The 17,668-nt window shown below is 54.4% G+C and overlaps 1 protein-coding gene across 2 annotated transcripts; it reads left to right on the top strand.

Annotated features, from left to right (window-relative positions):
- The first annotated feature begins 554 nt into the window (after positions 1–554).
- On the top strand, positions 555–12,677 carry LOC119943653 (RNA-binding protein 4B-like). Of its 2 annotated transcripts, XM_038764765.1 has the most exons (4): positions 555–671; positions 6,318–6,740; positions 10,578–11,292; positions 12,253–12,338. In XM_038764765.1, the coding sequence occupies exons 2-3, from the start codon at positions 6,329–6,331 to the stop codon at positions 11,282–11,284; spliced, it is 1,119 nt and encodes a 372-aa protein (XP_038620693.1). In that variant the 5' UTR covers positions 555–671; positions 6,318–6,328; the 3' UTR covers positions 11,285–11,292; positions 12,253–12,338. The 2 variants fall into 2 exon arrangements, with proteins under 2 accessions (XP_038620693.1, XP_038620694.1); XM_038764766.1 differs by lacking the exon at positions 10,578–11,292 and having other exon boundaries at positions 564–671; positions 12,253–12,677.
- Positions 12,678–17,668: the final 4,991 nt, after the last annotated feature.

The raw sequence follows: 17,668 nt of genomic DNA, 5'->3' as shown, positions 1-17,668 counted from the left end.
TTCGTACTTCCCAAGCGCTTAGTCCAGTGCTGTGCACATAGTAAGCGCTCAATAAATACGATTGATGATGATGATGATGATAGTAAGCGCTTAACAAATCAATCAATATCATCAATCAATCAATATCATCAATCAATCAATCAATAATATCATTATTATCATCATCATCATCCCTGGGCCTCAGTCACATCAGGGATGATGTGCTTAGCACATAGTAAGCGATTAATAAATGCCATCCTCATCGTAGTAAGCGCCTAACAGAGCTGTGAGGCCCTGCCCCCACCCCCACCACGTCGCGCGGCCTAGCGACGGGTAAACGGGCGCGGCGCGCGGCGCATGCGCACGGGCCTCCTCCTTCTTCCCCCCGCCCTCTCTGACGTGTCCTGCGCCGTCCAATCGGAGCCCCCCGGGCCGCCCTAGGCGTGTCCCTATTGGCCGCCCCGGGCCTCCCCGGTGAGTGACGCGCCCGGCGGCCAATCGGACGGGGGGGTTCCCGGGGGGGCGGCCAATCGGGGCGCGGGGCGGCCCCGCCCTCCTGCCCCACGCGGAGTGGCCGCCTCGCTGGCCGCCATTTTAGCGTGTGGGCCGCAGCGGCGGGGCCGGCCTGAGGAGAAGGAGGGCGTCGACGACGACGAAGGCGGACGGTTTTTCGCCCCCTGTTCCCGGCGCGGGTGAGACATGGAGGGTCCCCCTTCCCTTCCCTTCCCTGAGGGGAAGATTCCGCCGCCTCACGCCCCCTCTCTCTCCCTGAGGCGAGGGCCGACACAGCCTCGGCCCAAGTCCCTTCCCTTCCCCTCCCTCATCCGCAAAATCATCATCAATCGTATTTATTGAGCGCTTACCGTGTGCAGAGCACTGGACTAATCAATCAATTGTATTTATTGAGCGCTTACTATGTGCAGTATACTATACTATGAGCACTGTACTAAGCGCTTGGGAAGGACAAGTTGGCAGCATCTAGAGACCGTCCCTACCCACCAGTGGGCTCACAGTCTAAAAGGGGGAGGCAGAGAACAAAACCAAACATACTAACAAAATGAAATAAATAGAATAGGTGTGTACAAGTAAAATAAATAGAGTAATAAATCTGCACAAACATCTATACAGGTGCTGTGGGGAAGGGAAGGAGGTAAGATGGGGGGGATGGAGGGGGGCTCAGTCTGGGAAAATGGGGGTGAAGAGTGTTAGACTGTGAGCCCACTGTTGGGCAGGGGCAGTCTCTATATGTTGCCTACTTGTACTTCCCAAGCGCTTAGTACAGTGCCCTGCACACAGTAAGCGCTCAATATATACGATTGATTGATTGACCGGGAGCCCCCCGGGGGACAACCTCATCACCCTGTAACCTTCCCGGCGCTTAGAACAGTGCTTGGCACATAGTAGGCGCTTAAAAAATACCATGGTTAGTATAATTATTACTTCTTAACTCCTCTGGGCCTCAGTTCCCTCACCTGAAAAATGGGGGTGAAGACTGGGAGCCCCCCGGGGGACAACCTCATCACCCTGTAACCTTCCCAGCGCTTAGAACAGTGCTTGGCACATAGTAAGCGCTTAAAAATACCATTATTATCATTATTATTATTATTTCTTTGTAACTCCTGGGCCTCAGTTCCCTCATCTGCAAAATAGGAATGAAGACAGTGAACCCCCCGTGGGACAACCTGATCACCTTGTAACCTTCCCAGCGCTTAGAACAGTGCTTTGCACAAAGTAAGCGCTTAAAAAATACCATTATTATCATTATTACTATTATTACTTTTTAACTCCTCTGGGCCTCAGTTCCCTCATCTGCAAAATAGGAATGAAGACTGGGAGCCCCCTGTGGGACAACCTGATCACCCTGTAATCTCCCCAGCGCTTAGGACAGTGCTTGGCACATAGTAAGCGCTTAAAAAATGCCATTATTATTAGTAGTATTATTGTTCTTAACTCCTCTGGGCCTCAGTTCCTTCATCTGCAAAATAGGAATGAAGACTGGGAGCCCACCGTGGGACAACCTGATCACCTTGTAACCTCCCCAGCGCTTAGGACAGTGCTTGGCACATAGTAAGTGCTTAAAAATACCATTATTATCATCATTATTATTATTATTACTTTTTAACTCCTCTGGGCCTCAGTTCTCGCATCTGTAAAATGGGGATGAAGACTGGGAGCCCCCCGTGGGACAACCTCATCACCCTGTAACCTCCCCAGCGCTTAGAACAGTGCTTGCCACGTAGTAAGGGCTTAAAAATGCCATTATTATTATTACTTCTTAACTCCTCTGGTCCCCAGTTCCCTCATCTGCAAAATGGGGATGAAGACTGTGAGCCCCCCGTGGGACAACCTGATCACCTTGTAACCTCCCCAGCGCTTAGAACGGTGCTTGGCACATAGTAAGCGCTTAAAAATGCCATTATTATTATAATTATTACTTCTTAACTCCTCTGGGCCTCAGTTCCCTCATCTGTAAAATGGGGGTGAAGACTGGGAGACCCCCGGGGGACAACCTGACCACCTTGTAACCTTCCCAGCACTTAGAACAGTGCTTGGCACATAGTAAGCGCTTAAAAAAATGCTATCATTTTTATTATTACTTCTCTGGGCCTCAGTTTCCTCATCTGTAAAATGGGGGTGAAGACTGGGAGCCCCCCGGGGGACAACCTGATCACCTTGTAACCTTCCCAGCGCTTAGAACAGTGCTTGGCACATAGTAAGCGCTTAAAAAAAATGCTATCGTTATTATTATTACTTCTCTGGGCCTCAGTTTCCTCATCTGCAAAATGGGGATTAAGATTGGGAGCCCCCCGGGGAACAACCTGATCACCTTGTAACCTCCCCAGCGCTTAGAACAGTGCTTGGCACAAAGCGCTTAAAAATGCCATTATTATTATTACTTCTTAACTCCTCTGGTCCTCAGTTCCCTCATCTGTAAAATGGGGATGAAGACTGGGAGCCCCCCCAGGGGACAACCCGATCACCTTGTAACCTCCCCAGCGCTTACAACAGGCCTCGGCGACCCCCCTCTGCCCTGCCGCCAGCCAAGCTCTCTTCCTCCCCTCAAATCTTACTGAGAGCTCACCTCCTCCAGGAGGCCTTCCCAGACTGAGCCTCCACTCTCCCTTTTAATAATAATGATGGTACTTGTGAAGCGCTTACTCTGTACCAAGTACTGTTCTAAGCGCTGCGGGGGGGATACAAAGTGATCAGGTTGTCCCATGTGAGGTTCACAGTCTTAATAATGATGATGGTATTTGTTAAGCGCTTACCATGTGCAAAGCACTGTTCTAAACGCTGGGGAGGATACAAAGGGATCAGGTTGTCCCACGTGGGGCTCAGTCTTAATCCCCGTTTCACAGATGAGGGAACTGAGGCACAGAGAAGTTGAGTGACTTGCCCAAAGTCACACATCTGACAACTGGCGGAGCTGGGATTTGAACCCACGACCTCTGACTCCAAAGCCAGTGCTCTTTCCACCGAGCCATGCAGCGCTTAGAACAGTGCCTGGCACATAGTAAGCACTTAATAAATGCCATCATCATCATCCTTCCATGCCTTGCCTAGGCCTCGGTGACCCCCTTTGGCCTGCAGCGTCCTCCCTCCTCACATCTGCCAAGCTAGCTCACCTCCTCCAGGAGGCCTTCCCAGACTGAGCACCCCCCCCCCCCCCTTTTAATAATGGTGATGGTATTTGTGAAGCGCTTACTATGTGCCAGGCACTGTGTGAACTGCTGGGGGGACACAAGGGGCTCAGGTTGTCGCACAGGGGGTTCACAATCTTAATAATAATAATGATGATGGTATTTGTGAAGCGCTTACTATGTGCCAAGCACTGTTGTAAGCGCTGGGGAGAATACAAGGTGATCAGGTTGTCCCACGTGGGGTTCACAATCTTAATAATAATGATGGTATTTGTGAAGCGCTTACTATGCGCCAAGCACTGTTCTAAGCGCTGGGGAGAATACAAGGTGATCAGGTTGTCCCACGTGGGGTTCACAATAATAATAATGGCATTTATTAAGGGCTTACTATGTGCAAAGCACTGTTTTAAGCACTGGGGAGGTTACAAGGTGATCAGGTTGTCCCACGGGGGGCTCACAGTCTTCATCCCCATTTTACAGATAAGGGAACTGAATCTTAATAATCTTAATAATAATAATAGTGATGGTATTTGTTAAACACTTATTACGTGCCAAGCACTGTTATAAGTGCTGGGGGGATACAAGGTGATCAGTTGTCCCACGTGGGGTTCGCAGTCTTAATAATAATGATGGTATTTGTTAAACACTTATTATGTGCCGAGCACTGTTCAGAGTGCTCCGGGGATACAAGGTGATCAGGTTGTCCCACGTGGGGTTCACAATCTTAATACTCATTATAATAATAATAATAATAATAATAATAATGGTGGTATTTGTTAAACATTTACTACATGCCAGGCACTGTTCTGAGCGCTGGGAGGGATACAAGGTGATCAGGTTATCCCACGTGGGGCTCACAGTCTTCATCCCCGTTTTCCAGATGAGGGAACTGAGGCCCAGAGAAGTGAAGTGACTTGCCCAAAGTCACCCAACTGACAAGTGGCGGAGCCGGAATTTGAACCCATGATCTCCGACTCCCAAGCCCGGGCTCTTTCCACTGAGCCACGCTGCTTCTTCTTCTTAATCCCTTCCTCTTCTCATCATCACCCCCCTCTGCCCTACCTCCTTCCCCTTTCCCACAGCACTTGTGTCTATTTGTACATATTTATCACTCTATTTTACTTGTACATATTTGTTATTTTATTAACGATGCGTCTATAGCTATAAATCTATATATTCTGACGGTATTGACGCCCGTCTACTCGTTTTGTTTCGCTGTCCGTCTCCCCCGCCTTCTAAAGTGCTCGGCACTTACTTCGCTGTGCTTGCTGAGCAGTGCTTGGCACCCAGCGCTGAGAACAGTGCTGGGCACATAGTAAGTGCTTAGCAAATACCAACATTATTATTATTACTGTGAGCCCGTTGTTGGGTAGGGGTTGTCTCTATCTGTGGCCGAATGGCACTTTCCAAGCGCTTAGTACAGTGCTTTGCACACAGTCAGCGCTCCATAAATAGGGTGGAGTGAATGAATGAATGACCTGAGAGGGGCTCGTTCCTCCCGCAGCACCCCCGGGTGGGCTGCCCTTGGTTTCCATGGAAACCCCCCCACTGGGGGAGGAAAAAAACGCCCCAGACCCGCCGCATCCTCTTGCCCAGAATTGGGGCTTAAAGCACATAATAATAATCATTATGTTGGTATTTGTTAAGCGCTTACTATGTGCCAAGCCCCGTTTGAAGCACTGGGGTAGACACAAGGTAATTAGGTTGTCCCACATGGGGCTCACAGTCTTCATCCCCGTTTTACAGGTGAGGTCACCGAGGCCCAGAGAATAATAATAAGGATGGTAGTTGTTAAGTGCTATGTGCCAAAAACTGTTCTAAGCACTGGGGTAGACACGAGGTAATCAGGTTGTGCACGTGGGGCTCACAGTCTTCATCCCCATTTTGCAGATGAGGTCACTGAAGCATAAAGAAGTGCAGTGTCTTGTCCAAAGTCACTTAGCTGACAAGCAGTGGAGCTGGGATTAGAACCCACAACCTCTGACTCCCAAGCCCGGGCTCTTTCCGCTAAACTATTCTGCTTCTCATGTAATAATAATAATAATAGTGTTAAGCGCTTACTATATGCGAAGGACTGTTCTAAGTGCTGGGGTAGGTACAAGGTAATCGCGTTGTCCCATGTGGGGGTCATAGTCTTAATCCTCATTTTACAGTGAGGGAACTGAGGCACAGAGAAGTGAAGTGGCTTGCCCAAAGCCACACAGCCGCCAAGGGGCAGAGCTGGCATTCGAACCCACAACGTCTGACTCCCAAGCCTGTGCTCTTTCCACCAAGCCGTGTTGCTTCTCTAAAATAAGCGCCGGGCTCGACCCCAGAGTGGGCCCGGGCCCGCCCAGGGCTCACCGCCAACCCCCGAGGAAGGCGGGTATTTTTCTGCCCGTTTTACAGCCGAGCCACGGCCCGTTGAGCGCCTTGACCAGTGTCACAGGGCGGACGAGGGGCTCGAACCCGGGCCTCCCGACTCTGTCCACGGGACCAGCTGGCCTCAAGCCCCTCCTCGGAGGTCGCCCGCGGAAACACGCGTTCCCTCCCCATCCCTCTTCCCTCCAAGTATCCCTGTGATCAGCGCAACTCCAGCCCCTTGGAGTCGGGGGTGAACCAAAGGGGATCCCCGTGGGAGGATTGTGTTGCTTCTGTTGCTGGGCCTTAATTAAAAACCGTGTCCTCCCTCGCCCTCCCTTTTTCCCCCCACGTCAGGCTGAGTCGAAATGGTGAAGCTGTTCATCGGCAACCTGCCCCGAGAGGCGACGGAGCAGGAGATCCGCTCCCTGTTCGAGCAGTACGGGAAGGTGCTGGAGTGCGACATCATCAAGAACTACGGCTTCGTGCACATCGAGGACAAGACGGCCGCCGAGGACGCCATCCGCAACCTGCACCACTACAAGCTCCACGGGGTCAACATCAACGTGGAGGCCAGCAAGAACAAGAGCAAGGCCTCCACCAAGCTGCACGTGGGCAACATCAGCCCCACCTGCACCAACATGGAGCTGCGGGCCAAGTTTGAGGAGTACGGCCCCGTCATCGAGTGCGACATCGTGAAGGATTACGCCTTCGTGCACATGGAGCGGGCGGAGGACGCCGTGGAGGCCATCCGGGGGCTGGACAACACAGAGTTTCAAGGTGAACTTGGCCCCGGGCGGCTGCCGACTCCGGTCGGGGGTGGAGGGTCGTTGAGACGAGCCCGGGGGCACAGGTGGCTAGTAGCCTGAAGGGAGAGACTTCCCCTCCTTGGGGCCGGGAGAGGATGTGTGGTTATGGGATTTATTTATTCGGCGCTTCCTAAGTGCCAGGCATCAAGCCGATCCCCGGGGTGGATTATAAAATGATCAGAACGGGCCAGACCCTGTCTCAAATTGGGCAGAGGAGTGCCTAGTTCCTCAGAGTTTCCTGTTGGTAAAACACAAGCTAAATCCACAGACACCTCTCCAGTGATTTTCCTTAAGCCCCAAGGACTGCTGTAGTCTAATGGGCAGCTCTGTCAGCACAGGATTCAAGTCCTCCCTCTAGAAGCTGGCCTCTCTGTATCGTTCCCCGTTACCTCTCCAGAGCGCCCCGTAGTAGATGGAATTTAGCTGGTGTCCTATTGAGTTCTCCCTCTCTCCCCTGTCCCGGAGGTCAGGGACCCCCCCTACTCAGCAAAGGAGCAGCCAGGGTTGGAACCCCGGGTCTCCAAATTCCAAAACCCTGGAGTCCCGCGGTATCCCGCCGCCGAGAGGCTGTGGACGCCAAGCGTTTTTGTCCAGGGGCTTGGTCCTCTAGCGGGCCCGGGGCTTGGTGGAGAGGTAGCGACCGCGAAGGAAAGGGAAGGAAAGCCAGGACGGTCCCATTGTTAGTTGGGACTTCCTCTGGCCTCCGTTTTAGCCGATTTGGCTTGGGAGTGGCTCCGGAGGGACTCTGTGGCAGTGCTATTTCATCCCCTTGGCAGAACTTTAAAATCTCTGCCGACTAAATGAATACAGCATCTTCCAGAGACCTGGGGCTGGTGGGGTTGGGGGTGTCTCCTAGGGCTGCTCTGTGGATAGGAGTGCCCCCCTCCTCCCTGCCACGCACATCACCTCTTCGGTAATAAGAATGATAATGATGGCATTTGTTACGTGCTTGCTATGTGCAAAGCACTGTTCTAAGCACTGGGGGGATACAACATGATCAGGTTGTCCCACGGGGGGGGCTCACAGTCTTAATCCCCATTTTTTACAGATGAGGTCACTGAGGCCCAGAGAAATTAAGTGACTTGCCCAAAGTCACACAGCCGATAAGCGGCGGAGCCGGGATTAGAGCCCATGACCTCCGACTCCCAAGCCGGGGGGCTCTTGCCACTGAGCCACGCTGCTTCCCTCCCTGCTTCACAGCCACGCTCCCTTCCGTAGGGAGGAGGCCGCTGCTTCCCGGGTTCGGAATGAAACCCGAGGGCTGGCGGAGAGCTGGGGCGGTGGCCGAGGTGGGGTCCCATCCGGGCCGGGTGGGTTGCGCTGGATCTCCGGCTGGCTTTTTCCCTCTTCGCCTAGCTGCTCAGTCCTCACCAGAGCGGATCGGGTGGGGTCGTTTCCGAAAAAGATCCGCACGTGGCGGTTGCGGTTCCCAAGTTTCTGGAGCCCTGGAATCCTTGGCTCCAGGCCCTGCCTCCTTTTCTCCCCCAGGAGTAGCCCCTGAAGGAAGTCACCTTCTTGACCCTGGGTGTCTCTGGGGTGGGTTGGTGGTTTTTTGGGCCCCAACACTCCTCAATCGGGCGGTGAGACCCCTGGTCCACCTTCTATCGCATCTACCTTCTGAGCACGCCTCCCCACTCTCCATCCAAACGGTGTAGGTTGCGGGCCGTGGGAACCACCGCTCCTGCCCGTGGGGGCTGGAGGCTCCGGCCGGGAGAAACGGGCTCCCCACCGGCCCCGTCTCTCTCTGACGGTCTTGCACGGCTGCCGCTCGGAATCTTCCTTCATTTCATCCGCTTTCCCGGCTGTGTTTCTGCCGGGCGGATTTAAACCATCGCCTTTGGGTTGGCCACTCCCTCCTTCTTGGCCGTTCGTCCTCGGGGCTGCGTCCCGAATGAAGGGGGCTGCTTGGGAAACGTGGGTGTTATATCAAACACTCAGGGGGACTTCCTCCAGGAACTCCAGTTCCTGCCTGTTTTGAGGGCATCCTCACTCCGAGGTTAGGGCATTCAGGAAGAAACGATCACGTCTCTTCCTGTTTTACCCGAGCCAGCTTCCAGGGCATCCCAAGTGGAAGGTTATTGGGAATGCCTGCCGTCCGTCCCCTCTGTTTTGGCTAAAGTGACACCAGGATCGTCCCTGACGCCACCCTTCCTTCACAGCATCGAAACCCACCTAATTCCTGCAATGTGGCAGTCTCTGCTTCCCCTTCCCCCCGGGTTCAGGAGTTCCACGCTCATCCCATTTCCCCTCCCCACCCCTCAGTCTAGTTTTCTCCAGCAGCCTCCCGCGTCGGCACTTGTTTCGCCCATAAAATGTTGCAGGCGACAGCGTGGCCCTCGGGAGAGATGATGCCGAACCCTGCCCGGGCTGGATGTTGGAAGCCCGTCCGTCTGCTGCAGGCCCGGCCCCGAGCCGGCCTGTCTGGAGGCCCAAGGGCGGCATCCCCCTGGAGCGGGGCAGCTGCATTCAGGGGCCTGTTCGATGGCTCTTTGGCTGCTGGGTTGGGCTCCCTTCTGGTCCCGCTTCCCATCCCAAGAGGGAGGCCGGGAAAGGTTGGCGTTGGCCCAGCCCCGGGAGCTCAGGCCGCGGGTGGACGTTTTCCTCTCCCCGTCAGTGGGCCGGTTGGGTCAGATTGGCTCTTGCCAACCCCAGGGAAGGGGCAGAATCCAGACTCCGTGATCCCCAACCGCTTGCGACCTGGGATGCCACTGGCTTTGTGAACCGTATCATCCCGGTGATTTTTCCCAGAGGAGGGACTCTTGCTTCCGGACTGACCCGAGCCCGCTTTGAGATCACTTTCAACCCACTCTTTGCTCGTGTTCTCTGTGTGAACATCCAGCATCAACCGACTCCGGTCCAGGTTGTCTTTTGGGAGCGTTGGTCTTTGCCAGGCCGCGGTTGCTCCCTTTACTGGGGCCGGGCAGGATGCCGCCTGCCCACAGAGGAGGGGTCCAGGCCCCACCGTCCTTCCGCCCAAGTCCTTTCACCTTGCCTTCCTCCTTCCTCTTCCTTTTCTCGGGAAGTTGGAGTGGCGAGTGCCCGGAGCCCCCGCTGAACTGCTGGGATTGGATCTGGCCCAGGCCCGGCCCCTTGAGGCAGATGCCCAGCAGGCTCTGCTCCGGGTGGATTGCCCCACCCTCCCCTGGGATGGGGAAGGGGTCTTTGGGGACCGACTTGTTTCTAAACAGCCACCCCCTCCCACCTGAGCCGGTATCCATCCCCCACCTTGTTCTGTGACTCCCGTGTTGAAGGCGGCTCCCGATTCGATCCGGCATCAGCCTGGATGGGCGGGCGGGAGGGCCGTTGGCCCAGTTAAGACCCCTTTACCAAGCGCCCACTCTCGTCTGGGGCGGGGGGTGGAGGGAGTCTTCCCCAGCCCGGGCTCGGGATCCCTCTGTGGGGCTCCCACTGCGGAGACGGACCGGCCTCGGCCCCGCTCCTGGGTCCCTTTGAGAATCCCGGCCTTTGGTGAGCGCGTACTAGGGGCTTCAGCGCCAAGGCAGGTAACGGGGCCACTCGGGGCCGGAGTCCCCGCCTTTTCGGGGGGCTTGGACGGAAGAGGGTCGGAAGGCTCGCGGGAGGGCCCCCCCAGCCCCCCCGGGTCAGTCAGCGTTCGGAGTCGGCGAGGAGGAGCCGCGGGCTTCGGGGGGGCCCAAAGACACCTTTGGGGTGCGGGGAGGTGGCGGGGGCCCCGATGTAGTGTGCTTGTTTAAAACACTTTGCTCCCCGGCCGGTGACGGGGCAGGCAGGGTGCGTCGGGGGGCCGCGACCGAGCCCTAGCAACCCTTCTCGCGTCTGTTTCTTCAAGGCAAACGAATGCACGTGCAGTTGTCCACCAGCCGGCTTAGAACCGCGCCCGGGATGGGAGACCAGAGCGGCTGCTATCGGTGCGGGAAAGAGGGGCACTGGTCCAAAGAGTGCCCGGTAGACCGTACGGGCCGCGTGGCGGACTTTACCGAGCAGTATAACGAGCAGTACGGAGCGGTGCGCACGCCCTACGCCGTGGGCTACGGGGAGTCGGTGTATTACAGCGACGCGTACGGAGCGCTGGACGCCTACTACAAGCGCTGCCGGGTCCGGTCCTACGAGGCGGTGGCGGCGGCGGCGGCGGCCTCGGCGTACAACTACGCGGAGCAGACCCTGTCCCAGCTGCCGCAGGTCCAGAGCACGGCCGTGACGGGCCACCTCGCGTCCACCCCGACCGACCCCTACGACCGCCACCTGCTCCCCACCTCGGGGGCCGCCACGGCCGCCACGGCAGCCGCTGCCGCCGCCGCCGCCGCCGCCGTCACCGCGGCGTCCACCTCCTATTACGGGCGGGACCGCAGCCCCCTGCGTCGCGCCGCGGCCGCGGTCCCCTCGGTCGGAGAGGGCTACGGGTACGGGCCCGAGAGCGAGCTGTCCCAGGCGTCTGCGGCGGCGGCGGCGGCGGCGGCCGCGCGGGGCTCACTCTACGACGTGGCCCGCTACGAGCGGGAGCAGTACGCGGACCGGGCGCGGTACTCGGCCTTTTGAAGCTCGAGGTGAGCACCGAGGCGCGGGTGCCGGGGGTCGGGCTCTTCCCCAGCGCTCCCCTCTCCGGCAGGTTCCTCGCCACGCGACGCCGCGGCAGGGGGCCGGGGGCGGGGTGGGCGAGGAGGAGCTCGGGCAGGGTTGGGGGGGGCCTGACACTGAGGGGAACCCGGGCCCTTCTCGCCTCGGGGTCCGGGTGCCGAGTGGTCGTCGCGGCCGCGAGGCGGTCCGGTCCGGTTGGATCCGGCGGGGAGGTGGCCGCGGCGGCGGCGTTCCGACCGACCCTCCTCTGCCCCCGGCCCTTGCAGCCCACCGAGGAAGAGGCCCGAGTCTCCCCCGGGGACCTTGTCCTCGCCTGGAGCCCGCAAATCCCCTAGCCTGATCCCCTTCTTTTCTGAGCGGTGGTCTTCCACCCTGAACCCCCAGGCGCTTTTACCCGCATGGTCCCCCCCCCCCCCCTGTCACCGGGTCGACTTCTCAATCGCCGGCACGCCGCCGGAACCCCTCCACCCTGGCGCTTGGGGCCCGGGGACCCTCCCCCTCGCTTGGGATCGTCCGGCCTCTCGCACGTTGGTCGCGAAGCGGTCAGGCCCCCTGGACTCTTGCTGCCGGCCCTGGGCCCCGAGGTTTGGGGGCCTCGAGGGGGTGCGGACCCCGGAGAATGAGGCGGCAGCTCTCCGCCGGGCCGCTCCAGAGTCCCTGGAAGTTGAGGGGGGGATGGAGGGGCGACTAGAGGGCAAGTGAGGGCCAGAATCCCCAAGTCCCGGCCCGGTCCCCAGGTAGCGACTGGCCCTTTCCCACCCCAAGTTGGATCCTGATGAGTTTCTCTCCCGCAGGGTCACCCTCGACCCCTTCCCCCGTCCTCCGAGCGGCTGGTTTTCCAAAGGCCGAGACAGGGCCGGGGGTGGCGGGTTGGGGTCGGCGCCCGGAGGGCGTCTCGCCGTGACCCCCCGTGTTGTGCTCTCTTTCAGGTGGGATGTGTTTGGGCTGAAACCCCGGGCTGCGGTTGGTTGCGTGTGCACGAGAAGTCCCTCGCCCATCCCCGGGCCGGGCCAGCCCTGCGCCGTCGCCGGGTGGGCGACGTCACCCCCGGGGACTGCGGACCTGGATTTGATCCTGCTAAGTCGAGACCCCTTCCCTTCGTCCTCCCTTCCTCCTCCTTCCCTCCTCCCTCCCGTCCCGCCCCAGCAGTAGCGGCGGCCCGAGGCGGGAGCAGAGGTTAGCCGGGCCGCCTTCCCCTGACCGTCTCCTGCTTTCACTGGGTGTTGAATCTGGGGACCTCCACAGTAGGGGAGCCGCCCCCGCCGTGGCCCGACGGGTTGTCGTGTAGACTTTCGTCCCTTCGTATATATATAAATTTTTTTTTTTTTTTCCAGTGAAATAAAATGTTTTTCGACTTAGCCGGGTCCGCTGTGAGAGGTTCTTGCCGAGCCGGGCCCGAGCCAAGCTGTGAGTTTCTGGGGGGGCCGTTTCTGTGCTCGTGGCTCCGTACGGTTGGAGGGGGGGCGGGGGCGTCCCGGTACAGTGTTCTGCACACAGTAAGCACTCAGTAATACGGTTAAATGAAATAAAAATGACATGTACGTAAGTGTTGTGGGGCAGGGAAGGGGGAAGAGCAAAGGGAATAAGGAGGACACAGAAGGGAGTGGGAGATGAGGAAAAGAGGGGCTTAGGTTTGCTCTGAGTGAGAGCTGCCTGGCATGTCATGCGCTGGTTCATATACGTTCAGTTGTATTTATTGAGTGCTTACTGTGTGCAGAGCACTATGCTAATAACTTGGGAGAGTACAGTACAGTGTAGACACATTGCCTACCCCTAATGACCTTAGCTGTTGGCAGGGCGATTCAAGCTTTTGTTTGAAAAGTGTTTTTTCACTCCGAGTGAAAACCAAGTCAGAGTGGTGAGGGTAGTGGATTTCATTTTGTTTCCTGGGCGAAATGGCATTGCCCCCCTCCCAGCTGTCAGGCCCCGTGGGTCTGGGCTGGGCGGGGCAGCTGGGACTGGGGGGGAGAGGGACCGCGGGGTTGGGGTGACCCCGTCAGTGCACCCCCATTCCGCCGAGGGACCACAGACTTCCTGGGCAAGTTTCAGGAGCCTCGACTGGTGGCTTTCTGGCCGCAAAGCCGGGGTCCTGCTCGGCCCCACGGATGCTGGCAGACCAGATCATCCTGCAGCGGGAGAGAGCAGGAACTGTGTCTGCTATATTGTCGTCTTCTCCCAAGCGCTTAGTACAGTGCCCTATACAGAGTAAGCACTCAGATACAATTGAAGGATAGCCAGCCTTGTTATCATTTCACCCTCACACTACTCCTGGGGGACAGGGAGAAGCAGTTATCCTCATCCTCAGTTATCCTCAGTTGACTCAGTTATCCTCAGTTATCCTCAGTTATATATAACTATATATATATATATATAGTTATATATATAACTACATATAACTATACATATAGTTATATATAGTTATATAACTATATATATATAGTTATATATAACTATATATATATATAGTTATATATAACTATATATATATATAGTTATATATAACTATATATATCCTCAGTTATAGATAAGGAAGCAATCAGTGGTATTTATAGAGCACTTACTCTGCAGGGCACTGTACTAAGCGCTTGGGTTAATACAACATAACAGACCCGTTCCCTTCCCACAACGGAACGAGCACAGAGAGGGCAGGATTTGCCCAAGAGCACCCAGGAGGTCAGTGGCAGCACGGGAGTCAGAAGGCTCCAATTTATAGTCCTTGATGTGTGACCATGGGCATATAGCCTCACTGTGCCTCACGGGATAAAACACCTTTCCTCTTCCTCAGACTACAGGAGAGGGACTGTCCAAGTGGATTATTTTGTATCTACCCTAGTCCGTGGCATAGTGCTCCTTCCAGGAGCGCTACATAAATACCATCGCTACCTTTATCAAAGGGGAGACTGGAGCCCAGGTTTCCTGCCTCTCAGCCCTGAGGCCTTTCCGTCAGACGATGCTGCCGTTTTCTTTGGGTGAGGAAACAAAAATGTATTTGCCTCGGGGAACTTCATTTGTGTGCTAGACTCAAAGGGCGGCAGGCTTAATGGGCCGAGTTAAGGAGGGAAGGGAAGCCAGGTCACCAGGAGAAATCAGCAGCCACGGCGGCGTTATTTGGGTCAGAAAAGGCCCCGCTGCTTTTTCCGACTCCACTGATTAGATATTTGAGCCCCTTGTCAGTCACTCAAACAGTTGAGGACTGATCCAACCACGTCCAGCCTAGTTCAGTGACGGAGAGGTGAGGCAGGAGTGAACCATCAGCTAAAGAGCCACAAAAAACTCTTCTAGATTAAGCTGTCTGTGGGCCAGAGATGCTTCTATTGCAGCCTAATGTGCTCTACCCCCAGTAAGCATTCGAGAAATTCCATTAATTATCTTTTAAGTTACCAAGGACTCTCCCCACATCCCCAGTTTAACCCCTCAACAGGTGGGACACGTTTCCCTAAATCCCTTTGGAGAGGGTGTTTGCTCATCTTCATATCCCACTTTTCTTCCTCCTAGCTGTAATTTATCAATCAGTGCATTATTTATTGGTATTTATTGTGTGCACAGCCCTGTATTGACTGAGGCAACCCTTGAGAAGCAGGGCGGCTTAGTGGAAAGAGCATAGGCCTCAGAAGACCTCGATTCTAATCCCTGCTTTACCATTTTCCCTGCTTTGTGCTCGTGGGCAGGTCATTTAACTTCTCTGTGCCTCAGTCTCCTTATCCCATAAAATGGGGATTTGATATCATCATCATCATCAATCGTATTTATTGAGCGCTTACTATGTGCAGAGCACTGTACTAAGCGCTTGGGAAGTCCAAATTGGCAACATATAGAGACAGTCCCTACCCAACATTGGGCTCACAGTCTTAAAAGGGGGAGGACAGAGAACAAAACCAAACATACTAACAAAATAAAATAAATAGAATAGATATGCACAAGTAAAATAGAGTAATAATTACTCTAGTAAATAATAATGGGGATTTGATATGTCCTCCCTCTCCTTAGACTGTAAGCTGCATGTGACCTGATTAACTTGTATCTACCCCAGCACTTAGTACAGTGCTTGGGACACGATAAGCGCTTAGCAAATGCTATTATTTTACCATGTATCTCCCCTGCCAAATTGAAAGCTCCTCGATGGCAAGGATTGCGTCTCTAATGGACTCTTCCAAGCACTCAGTACAGTGCTCTGCACACTGTGGATGCTCAATAAATATTACTGATGACTGATTAGTGCCTGGCACATAGTAAGCGCTTAGCAAATACCATTATTATTATTATTATTAGAAGAGCAAAGGACCAGGAGGTGCTCTTGAGTCTTTAATGCCTTAAAGCCAGAAAGGGTAAGTGTAAAGGAAGAATCCCAGCCCCTTTCAGCTCAAAGTGAGCAGCTGTTCTCTGCCACCTCTCTTGGATGGGTTTTCAGTAAGGCATATTTCCTTCCTTCGTTTAGTGGAGCGAAGCAGTTTCTAATGGGGGCCCACTCCGAGGTTGATTCGCTTCCTTGTCACACTGGTCATCCCAGCGCTTGAGCTTTTGGGGAAGTGTGTCCGATCCAGTTCCCTGCCAGTTCCCAAGTAACGTTACATGAGTCACCACTAGCAGCATTTCAGTTCGCATTAGTCACCTGCAAATGTTCCTGAAAAGTCCAGTCTGTTTCTTTGGTGCCGAGCAACCATCAGGTGATGTGAACCAACAGCGAGGCCTAGTGGGATGAACCCAGGCTCCGGGAGTCAGGAAAGCCGTGATCTCATCCCTGCTTCGCCACTTTCCTGCTCTGCATCCTTGGGCAAGTTACTGTTTCCTTATCTAGACACTGGGGAACGTCTGTTCTCCCACTCCATGGGACGTCCTCCCCTCCCACCGTAGCTGGTCTGGTTATCTTGTATTTGGTACAGTATTTATGCTTAAACAACAGTGGTATTCACTAGTAGATATCAGAAATGAGAAAGAGCATGGCCTAGCAGATAGAGCCTGTGAGTCAGAAGGACCTGGGTTCTAATCCCAGTTCAACTGCTTGTCTGCTGTGTGACCTCAGGCGAGTCACTTAATTTCTCTGGGCCTCAGTTGCCTCTTCTGTAAAATGGGGATTAAGACTGGGAGACCGATGTGGGCAGGGTCTGTCCAACCTGATTAGCTTGTATAATAATAATAATAAAGTAATAAATAATAAAGTAATGATGGTATTTAAGTGCTTACTATGTGCTAGACTGTGAGCCCACTGTTGGGTAGGGACCGTCTCTATATGTTGCCAACTTGTACTTCCCAAGCGCATAGTATAGTGCTTTGCACACAGTAAGCGCTCAATAAATACAATTGATTGATTGATTGCTAAGCACTGTTCTAGGCACTGGGGTAGATGAAAGGTAATCAGGTTGTCCCACATGGGGCTCACAGTCTTAATCCCCAATCTACCTTGTATCTACCCCAGCCCTTAGAACTGGGTAATTGTGGTATTTGTTAAGCACTTACTATGTGTCAAGCACTGTACTAAGTGGCTGGGATGGATACAAGCACTGTACTAAGTGGCTGGGATGGCTTAAGGTCTTAATCCCCATAATAATAATAATAATAATTATATAATAATAATGGTATTTGTTAAGCACTTACTATGTCCCAAGCACTGTTCTAAGTGCTGGGGGAGATACAAGGCCATCAGGTTGTCCCACGTGGGGCTCACAGTCTTCATCCCCATTTTACAGATGAGGGAACTGAGGCACAGAAGTGAAGTGGCTTGCCCAAGGTCACAGAGCGGACAAGGGGCAATGCTGGAACTAGAACCCTTAGAAGCCATGGCATTAAAACCAATGCCAAACCAAAAAAAGGGGGCTGATCAGAGAAGGTCTAAGTTGACAAACCTTCCTCCCGGGGCAGGAATTGGGGTTGGAGTTGGGGTTGGGGAAGGAACGAAGCAGGCAGTTTAGGAAGGGCTGGTGCACTAAGGACCTACCACCTGGAGGGCTGCCTGGTGGGGGCGGGAATTTAGCTCCCCATCCAAACGGCGCTTAAAAATTGTTTTAAGGTAAATTAATAATGATTATGATATTTGTTAAGCGCTTACTATGTGCCAAGCACTATTCTAAGCGCTGGGGTTAGATACCCAGTAATCAGGTTGTCCCAAATTGGGCTCACAGTCTTCATCCCCTTAATGATGGAATTTGTTAAGCGCTTACTATGTGCAAAGCACTGTTCTAAACACGGGGGGTAGGGGGGACACAAGGTTATAATAATGATGGCATTTGTTTAGCACTTACTACGTGCCAAGCACTGTTGTAAGTGCTGGGGGGATACAAGGTGATCCGGTTGTCCCACGTGAGACTCCCAGTCTTCACCCCCATTTTACAGATGAGGGAACTGAGGCCC

Source organism: Tachyglossus aculeatus, chromosome 22 (genome assembly GCF_015852505.1).
Source record: "Tachyglossus aculeatus isolate mTacAcu1 chromosome 22, mTacAcu1.pri, whole genome shotgun sequence".
Taxonomy (NCBI): domain Eukaryota; kingdom Metazoa; phylum Chordata; class Mammalia; order Monotremata; family Tachyglossidae; genus Tachyglossus; species Tachyglossus aculeatus.
This window is presented reverse-complemented; position numbering and strand designations above follow the sequence as displayed.

Coding starts and splice junctions, on each gene's coding strand:
- LOC119943653 (XM_038764765.1), top strand. CDS start 6,329: ATGGTGAAGCTGTTCATCGGCAACCTGCCCCGAGAGGCGACGGAGCAG. Junction 6,741..10,577: donor GGACAACACAGAGTTTCAAG/GTGAACTTGGCC, acceptor TGTTTCTTCAAG/GCAAACGAATGCACGTGCAG.